Genomic DNA, 10,000 nt, shown 5'->3' on the forward strand with positions numbered 1-10,000 from the left:
TCCTACCGTAAATATATCAAAACTTCATTTTTGATTAGTAATATTCATTGCTAAGAACTTCATTTGAACAACTTTAAAGATCATTTTCTCAATATTTAGATTTTTTTGCTCCCTCAGATTCCAGATTTTCAAATAGTTGTATCTCAGACAAATATTGTCCTCCTAACAAACCATACATCAATGGAGAGATTATTTATTCAGATGATGTACAAATTTAAAAAAAATTACCCTTATGACTGGTTTTGTGCTCCAGGGTCACATATGTAAGATAAGACCTGTTTTTAGAGAACACAGAGAAGTTTATTTTTCTTATCCTATTATTCGTTCTCATTTCAACAATAAAACTCAGTATATTTGGTTAGGTTTACACTTAAAACATGCGGAAGCACTCTGAATACAGGTCTCATTTTGAGGATGTTTTGATATATAAACTGGAAACTGAAATAAAAGCACTGTTTTTGGCAGTGAATGATGGGTGGAGAGGGTGTACGCGTATCTGAGGAGTGCTTTGGGATTTGTGGATGGTGAGAAGGCCTTTATAAGGAGGAAGAGGAGGAGGAGGATGAGGAAGGGTGGCACTCACTCTGCATACAGAGCCCATCCGTACAGTTCTTGGACTGCAGCACTGTTCCCTCGCAGTCCTTGCCGCCGTTTTTGGGGGCCGGAGCGCTGCACTCGCGCCGTCTCCAGTGAGTGCACTCTGTCCCACACGTCGACCACTTGCTCCACTCCGTCCACAGACCGTCCACTGCAGCAAACACAGCACAGGTGACGCTCACTGCCTTTACAAATATTTGCAAATCTTCAAACATTTCAAATATTTATTAAAAAAAAAAAAAAAAAAAAAAATATATATATATATATATATATATATATATATATATATATATATATATATATATTTAAATATAAATATATCACATATTAAATATAAATGATTTAATCATAAGTACAGTAAAACTTATCAAATATCTAATTCTTAGTTGCTATAATATAATAATATAATATAATATATTACAATATTTGAGACCGCACTGAAAATGTAGGATTTTTCTATTTAAATAAAGATTTATTTATCCAATTAAATCTTTTTTATGTTACAAATACTAACTCTAAATTATTAAAACCATTATGCATATCAACCTTTAGTGGAAAATGGAAAAATATAATATATTATAAAATAATACAATATAATATATGACATAATATAACATATTTAAGACTACACTGAAAAAGTGGGATTTTTTACATTTAAATAAATATTTATTTAACATATTTAACCCTTTTTTTAAAGATTTAAAAATGTAAATAATGATAATAATAAAAATAATGATTACAAATTCAAATTATAAATAACTCAAAGTATGCTGATAAAAATCTGTAAAGAAAAGTCACATAAAAAATACTTAAAAAAGTTGCAATATATTGCAAAAAAATGCAATATAATAAATTATAATAAAGTCTGAGAACACTGAAAATGTGAGAAATACTGTAAGACATAATTATTTAAACACTTAAATGTATTTATGCTATTAAATTGTATTTATTTGACAATTAAATTAAATTAAATTTTTTTATGTATTTTATTTAATTTTTTTTAAATAAATTGTTAGTCCAATTGCATCAATTGATTTCACACTATCAGTGATTTCGGCCTTCGGCCAGCACTCTGGCGTCAGCGCTGTGGTACCTGGACAGAGCGGGTTACAGGCCAGTTTCTGGATGGCTTGACCCTCACAGATGGCTCCTCCGTTCAGAGGCGCGGGATTGGTGCAGCTGCGCGTCCTCTTCTGATAGCCCCGCCCACAGCGACTGCTGCACACCGACCACTCCGTCCACGTCGACCAGCCGCCGTTCACTACAGCGAGAAACACAGCCACTCAGTCACTCGCTCACTCATTACATCTGTGTCTGTGACGGAGAGCCGAGGGAAAACACACACTATCTCTCTCAATCAATCAGTGAGAACTGACTGACTGTAGCTGTGATAGCCAACGGTTCTCCGTTTATCACAACAAGCAGTGATGAGCTCGAGCAGAACCTGAAACAACACTGAGAGCAATAATTCACCCCAAAATAAACGTCCCGTCAGGCTTGACAGGTTTCTTCAGTGGAACACGACAGGAGATCAGCAGACAGTGACTGAAGCCGTATGAACAAATCAAACACAGGCGACATTTGAAAGACGGAATACGCTTGAGTGCAAATCTGATTTTTCTAAATCATTTTAAAAGAAGCAGTTACTTTTTAATATAATTTAACCCTTTGCCTTCCGAAGAAAGTCATACAAGTTTGGAACAAAAGAACAACATGATGTGCAAACTTGTTTCCACCACAGAAAAATAAAATTAAATTAAATAAAGTAATTGCAAATGTATTCTCACAATTCAGACTTTTCTAGATGATCTTGAGCCTATATCTCACGATTCAGATTTTTTTCCACAATCATGTGATTATATCTAACAATTCATTTTTTCTTTACAATCGTGTTTTTTTGGATGAAGTATTACTTTAAGAGGCATTTGCTCCCCGTTCTTCTCTTGTGGTGATGATGGAGTCTCGCTCCACGATCCGGACTGAGCTTCCTCTGACACACGTGTGTGTGATGGAGCTGCTCTGGAGGATGGATTGTGGTTCATTTCTCCTGCGGATGAGCTGAGATCAAAGCTCTCTTCGTCTCAGACGGCATTCAGGCCTGAATGAGCAGGCGAGGGATTGTGGCCTTTTGTCTCCAGAAATCCATCACAGATTTGTGCCCTTTTTTTTTTCCTTTTTTTTTTTTTACAGTTTCCCTTGGATTCAGCCGAACCACACATGGAGAGTATTTCTTGTCTTTCATCTCAGGACAGTAAGTCAGACGTGTGTGGTGATAATGGGCAGAAAGAGCTCAGAGTAAAGCAGTTTGTTAATCCGGTGAGTGAGAGTGGTTTAGTATGTCAGCAGTGAGCAGCGGGAAGTGAAACCCGAGCCCGATGACATCAGTGCCTCCATGCCTTCATCATCCGAGAGAAGCACAGGTCACCAAAGCACTGAAAAACTGCCACATACATTCACTTCCCTTCACCTACACATCCTTCTTCCACACGATACAAACAGTCCATCCATCTGTCCATCCATCCGTCCAACCATGTATCCATCAATCCATCCATCTGTCCATCCATTAACTCATCCATCCATTCATCAATCCATCAATCCATCCATCTGTCCATCCATTAATTCATCAATCCATCTATCCAACCATTTATCCTTTAATCCATCCATCTGTCAATCCATCTATCCGTCCATCCATCCATTTATCCATCAATCTATCCAACCATTTATCCTTTAATCCATCCATCTGTCAATCCATCTATCGGTCCATCCATCCTTTTATCCATCAATCCATCCATCTGTCCAATCCATCTATCCATCCATTCATCCATCCATCTAACCATTTATCCATCAATCCATCCATTAATTCATCCATCCATCCATCCATCCATCCATTTATGCAAATATTTATCCATCCAACCATTTATCCACAAATCCATCTATCAATTAATCTATCTACCATCTATGTATCCATTCATCCAACCATTTATCCTTCAATCCATCTATCCGTCCATCCATCCATCTTTCCATCCATCCATCCATCCATCCATCCATCCATCCATCCATCCATCCAATACATCCATCCATCCATCCATTTATCCATCAATACATCCATCCATCCATCCATCCATCCATTTATCCATCCATCCATCCATCCATCCATCCATTTATGCAAATATTTATCCATCCAACCATTTATCCACAAATCCATCTATCAATTAATCTATCTACCATCTATGTATCCATTCATCCAACCATTTATCCTTCAATCCATCTATCCGTCCATCCATCCATCTTTCCATCCATCCATCCATCAATACATTCATCCATCCATCCATTTATCCATCAATACATCCATCCATCCATCCATTTATCCATCCATCCATCCATCCATCCATCCATCCATCCATTTATGCAAATATTTATCCATCCAACCATTTATCCACAAATCCATCTATCAATTAATCTACCATCTATGTATCCATTCATCCAACCATTTATCCTTCAATCCATCTATCCGTCCATCCATCCATCTTTCCATCCATCCATCCATCCATCCATCAATACATCCATCCATCCATCCATCCATCAATCCATCCATCCATCCATCCATCCATCCATCAATACATTCATCCATCCATCCATTTATCCATCAATACATCCATCCATCCATCCATCAATACATCCATCCATCCATCCATCCATTTATCCATCCATCCATCCATTTATCCATCCATCCACCCATCCATCCATCAATACATTCATCCATCCATCCATCCATCCATCCATCAATACATCCATCCATCTTTCCATCCATCCATCCATCCATCAATACATTCATCCATCCATCCATCAATACATCCATCCATCTTTCCATCCATCCATCCATCCATCAATACATTCATCCATCCATCCATCCATTTATCCATCCATCCATCCATCCATCCATGTGTCCATCCATTTATCCAGCAATTCATCTATCTACCCATCTATGTAACCATCAACCCATCCATCCATTCATTCATTTTTCCAGCCATTCAACCTTTTAAAGAAGAATTAATTACATCAACATTTAAAGTTTGCTTTCTAAAACTGTGCTTTTCTAGTGAAAAATTATTTATATGAATTTCTTTGAATTCTACTTCCTTACATTCAAATTCAAAATGCAATTCTGCATCAGTTTGCCACCTCCATCCCATTAGGAGCTGAACTGGAATTGAAGTCATTTCTCAATTCAGTTCTGACTGGTGCACAATATGAGCGTGAGTAAATGATGAAGTGTTTAAAGCAGCGTCCAGTCACACTCGAGCGGCCCATCCCATTACCCTCTAAACCAATGACAGAGCTCAACCGTACGGCGTGAACCAGAGAGCACTTATAATTACATCAGCTTCACAACGAGCAAGAGAAGTCAATTTATTACAGCACGGGAGAGAGAAACATCTGTTTGCCAGATCTGGGATTGTATCTGTAGGGAAAACAGTAAGCGATGGCAGCAGGTGGGCTGTTTTCACTTGTTGAAGAGCTCCTGAAAGACTTCACAAACCGTCAGCCTCGTGAAAGCCCCGCGTTTGCATTCGGGGGGAAATTTACACCAAGTAATTCTTTCAACACTCAAAGCGGCGGCAGGTTAAAACGCTTCCAACTTGTCAGCGTGGCTTTCTGTTCTTAAGAGGAACATTTTCCAGCTCCAGGGATTTTCACGGCAAGATCCGACCAAAAGAAACTTCAGAGGAGACGGACTGCGGCGCGATGAAGGGAACGCTAGCTGAGCAGCTGGTCAAAGTTTTGCATCAGTTTCAAACGTGGACTTTGCCTTTGTGCTATCAAAGCTACAGAAAGATTTTCAGGATTTCAAGGCGAAACACTGAAACCAGCTTCAGTGCACTACAAACTACTCTGAAATCATAGCAAATAATGAAATACAAACGAACAAATAAAATAAATACCTAGCAACCACCTAAAACACCCAATAAATAAATACAAATAAATAAATAAATGACCTGAAATCACTCAAAACACCCTTTAAAAAACAACCAAAAATAAATATAAATTTAAAAAATACAAATAATAAATAAACAACTAGCAACCACTTGAAACCAGATGCCAAATAGCAATGGAATATAAACCAATCCAAATACCTTAGCAAAAAACATTTAAACAAAAAAAAAAAAAAAAAAAAAAAAAAAAACATTTAAACAAACACAATTAAACAAACACAAATAAAAAAAAATAATAAAAAGAAATAAAATAAAATAAACACCCAGCAACCACCTAAAACCACCCTATAAATAAATCAAACAACCACATAACAATGCATTACAAACCACTCTAAAAAAAATATAAAATAAATATAAAATAAAATATAAAATAATAAACTAATAAATAAAATAAAATAAAATAAAATAAACAGTAAAATTAAAAATTACTAAAACAAAAACTTAGCAACCACATAGCAATGCACTATAAACCACTCCAAAAACCTAAACAAAAAAAAAAAAAAAAAAAAAAATAAAAATAAAAAATTAAAATAAATAAATAAATAATCAAGCTAAAATGACTAAATAAAAATCCAAAAAAACTAAATAAAAATCCTTGCAACCACAGGGCAATGCACAACAAACCAGTACAAAAACCTTAAAAAAAATAAAAAAAAAAAAAAAAAAAAAAATAATAATAATAATAATTATATATATATATATACATATATATATAAACACATTTAAATTAAATAAATAAATAATCAAATTAAAATGAATTTTAAAAAGACCCAAATTTTCTTTATAAAACACTTAAGTCTACTTTTTCCGATCAAGAGTAATCATGCTGACTGTATGAGATCGAACTAAACTGAAAATCAAATACTAAACATGTTAAATAAGCTGATCTCATGCACTGAGACTGACCGTAGACGATGACGGTGGCCGTCGTGCTGCGGCGTTTGGCCACGATGTTCTTGGCGACGCAGGTGTAGTTGGCGGTGTCGGACAGACGCGCCTGTTTGATGATCAGGTTGTGGTCGATGGTGATGTAGAAGTTCCTGTCGTCTGCGGGGTCGATGATCTCCTCGTTCTTCAGCCACTCCACCTGCAAACACACAGACAGACGTTCATCCCATCTACATCCATAAATCACACGCTTACACAGGGCTGCACGACAAATCGCAATCGTGAAAAGCTGCGACATTCATGCGTGCATCTTGTCAGTGAAGCACAGTTCTGTGATCAGTAGTAAATCTCCACCCGAAGGCCAGAGAAACTCCAAATACGCCCCGCAGAAGAAATCAAGCGACAGCTGAATAAACAGAAAATGTAACTGCTTTCATTCGTGACTTACAAACACACGACTATGACAATATATGGTTTATCTGAGTTCGTATAATATAATAATGCAATGCATGATGCAATATGAAATATGTTGCGTGCCTTATTCTGTATAAGAAACCACATCATCTCACAGAAAGATTTATTTCAAACACTCGACTCACGTTATGAAGTGAGTTTGGAGTAAAAACATGTTATTAAATGTGGTATTTTCACAGATGGAGCAGCATTTACTACACAAACAGCTTTCATAATCGCAGAGCGATTTCTTCGAATTCATAATCACACGATTATATTGTCTGCTATTTTTTTGCATAGCCTGTCAGAGAACAACAGCTCTGTGTAGTAAATGCTGCTCCATGTGAAAGCACACGATGGAGATTTACTACCGATTACAGAACAAGATGCATTTACATTTACAGGCAGCTTTCCGCTTTTTACGCTTCAATAAAGTCAGAAGTGTTGATGCGTGTGCAAAAGCTCCATAAAGCTTCAATATCCATCATGTTATTCCCCCTGAACCATTACGCAGACGCCATGGGAAGTAAAAAACATACTTCGGTAAGTGCTTTAATGATTTTTGACCTTTATTACGAGCTTCCTGTTTCCGAATGGCCTCTGTGTTGAACGTGAGGTCACATGCGCAGAGAAAGTGACTGTTTTAGAGCTGCTCAACTGTAAATCACGCAGATCTTCCTGATGATCTGAGGCTCCGCTTTCACTGCTCTCAGAAAGCCATCGCACAGACCTGAGATCAGCAGAGGAACAAAGACGACCGACCAATCATGAGGGACTCTCCTCACAGCAGACACCTAGCAACCACCCAAAACACCCTAGCAACCACACAGAAATGCACTACACAGAACTCCAAAAACTCTAGCAAGCAAGCAAGCAAATAAATAATTGTTGTTGTTTTTGTTTCTTTTTTCTTCTTGTGTAATGATTTTTTTTAGTTCAAAACAAATATTATGTACCTCATACATGCTTTGTAAAAGTACAGATAAATATTAATCAATAAAAATAAAACAAAATACAAATAAATAACACAAGATTTATACATTTTTTATAATAAATATATTGTAAAAAAAAAATAGAAATCAAAATACAAATAAATAAATAATAATAAATTGTAATTACATAAAATAAACAAATAAACCAATCCAAAATTGTAGCAAATAAAAAACATTTAAATCTAAACAAATACTAAATAAATGAAAAAAAAAAGAAAAAAAAATGTATAAAGATATCAAATAATTAAAAGACACAAATAAATGAATAAATAAATACAGTAAACAAACAAACAAACAAACATCTGGCAACCACATAGTAATGCACAACAAACTACATCCAAAAGCCTTAGAAACGACTCCAGCATCGTGTCAGTGATTTCAGCAAAGACCGACAACACCCACGTTTCTTTATTAACCACAGAAGTCTGCCTTTTCCAATCCAATCTGAAAATCCTGACTGTCTCAGGGCAAGCTGAACTCAAATGCAAACACCTTAAATAAGCTCATCTAGAGACAATAAGAGCGGCTCTGTGGTTGTAGTTTAAGACTTCACCAGCAGAAAATTAAGCATAAAGATCTGAATTCATTTTGGTGCTGATTTTGTGTAGAAATCAGAGATGTTTGCAGAGAGTCTTCCTGGAGCTGAAATCCTCATCAAATAAGCAGAAATACATAATAAACAACAGAGACACACTGACGGGCGAAGGAGAATTAAGACGCAGAATGATGAATTATTTCTCATAATTTGATTTATGCTGCCTCTAAAAATAACTTGATGGCTTCCTGCTCTCATTAAAGGACTCGTCTGCTGATAAAAACTAAGTATTGCATATGATGTGCAATTTTCCTTTTTATGGTCTTCCATTACGGTTTATAAAAATATAAAAATTATGCCGTGCCTTTTGCGTCCGTCAGAGTCGACCAGCCATAAGACCATCATATATACACAAAAAAAACCCCTCATATAACAGCAGAGATACACACAAACGAACAAGAAAAACAGAAGCACCGCGAGATTCAATCGAGTTGATGTGTCTTTATCATCAATCCTGTGATGTAATCAGAGAAATGCTGCCATTGAGAGGCGCAGAAGACAAAAAAATCAATGTGGATTACCCACAAATCCACTGGGCTCTCGGCCTGCCAAGGTGATTATATGTGGCCCTCAAATTACTAAAGCAAACAGGCGAATAAAGCCCAGCGGTGGCTCCGTGTGTGTTTATGGAAGACGCTGGAGACGATGTTTGTTCAGTTTGGCCCCTGAGGGACACGAGAGTCTCTTCAGTGCAGAGAGACGCACATCCACTTATTACTGTATTAAACTAATGAGTGAATCCCATGAAACCTGTAATAATCACACTGAATCAAGAGAAAACAACTTAAAACTGTGGATAAAGACGTTTCTTTGGCTTTTGACATTTAAATTCATGGCAATTAAAAACATTTTCCTTCAAATTTGTATTAATGTAATCAAAAAAGAACTTTCTATAATAATAATAATAATAATAATAATAATAATACTGCATTATTTAAATCTTAAATAATAATAATAATAATAATGTGTTTATTGTTAATATGGGAAAATAATGATTTATTATAATGGCAAATAATAAAAATAACAACAACAACAATAAATTTATTTATTGTTAATATGCTGAAAATTATGCATTATTTTAATGGCAACTAATAATAAAAAATAATATAAGCTTCTTCATATCCATGAAAAAAGTTATTGTATAATAATAATAAAATAATAATAATAAATTTATTGTTAATATGAAAATAATAATTATTTAAATGGAAAAAAAAATAATAAATGTATTGCTAATATGAAAAGAATAATTATTTAAATTTAATAATAATAGATTGTTTTCTTACTTCTAATAACTGATATCAGTAATTTAAAAAGTTAGTTACAACTAATTTTTTTAAATATTTTTATTTCAAGTTACTTTTTTATAAGTACATTTACCATTTTTTATTTTAACAAATTTTTAAGATTTTACAATTGTGTGTGTGTGTGTGTGTGTGTGTGTGTGTGTGTGTGTGTGTGTGTGTGTGTGTGTGTGTGTGTGT

The 10,000-nt window shown here is 35.2% G+C and overlaps 1 protein-coding gene across 2 annotated transcripts in view; it reads right to left on the reverse strand.

The window, feature by feature from the left end:
- LOC109112925 (netrin receptor UNC5C-like) overlaps nt 1-10,000 on the reverse strand; it is a 196,533-nt gene that overhangs the window by 51,637 nt on the left and 134,896 nt on the right. For both annotated transcript variants that reach the window (XM_042733320.1, XM_042733321.1), the window contains exons 5-7: nt 6,498-6,678; nt 1,691-1,858; nt 584-748 (exon numbers count right to left, since the gene is read on the reverse strand). In XM_042733320.1, coding sequence (XP_042589254.1) covers nt 584-748; nt 1,691-1,858; nt 6,498-6,678 — 514 coding nt within the window. The remainder of the gene's footprint in view (nt 1-583; nt 749-1,690; nt 1,859-6,497; nt 6,679-10,000) is intronic.

This window comes from Cyprinus carpio, chromosome B10 (assembly GCF_018340385.1).
Source record: "Cyprinus carpio isolate SPL01 chromosome B10, ASM1834038v1, whole genome shotgun sequence".
Taxonomy (NCBI): domain Eukaryota; kingdom Metazoa; phylum Chordata; class Actinopteri; order Cypriniformes; family Cyprinidae; genus Cyprinus; species Cyprinus carpio.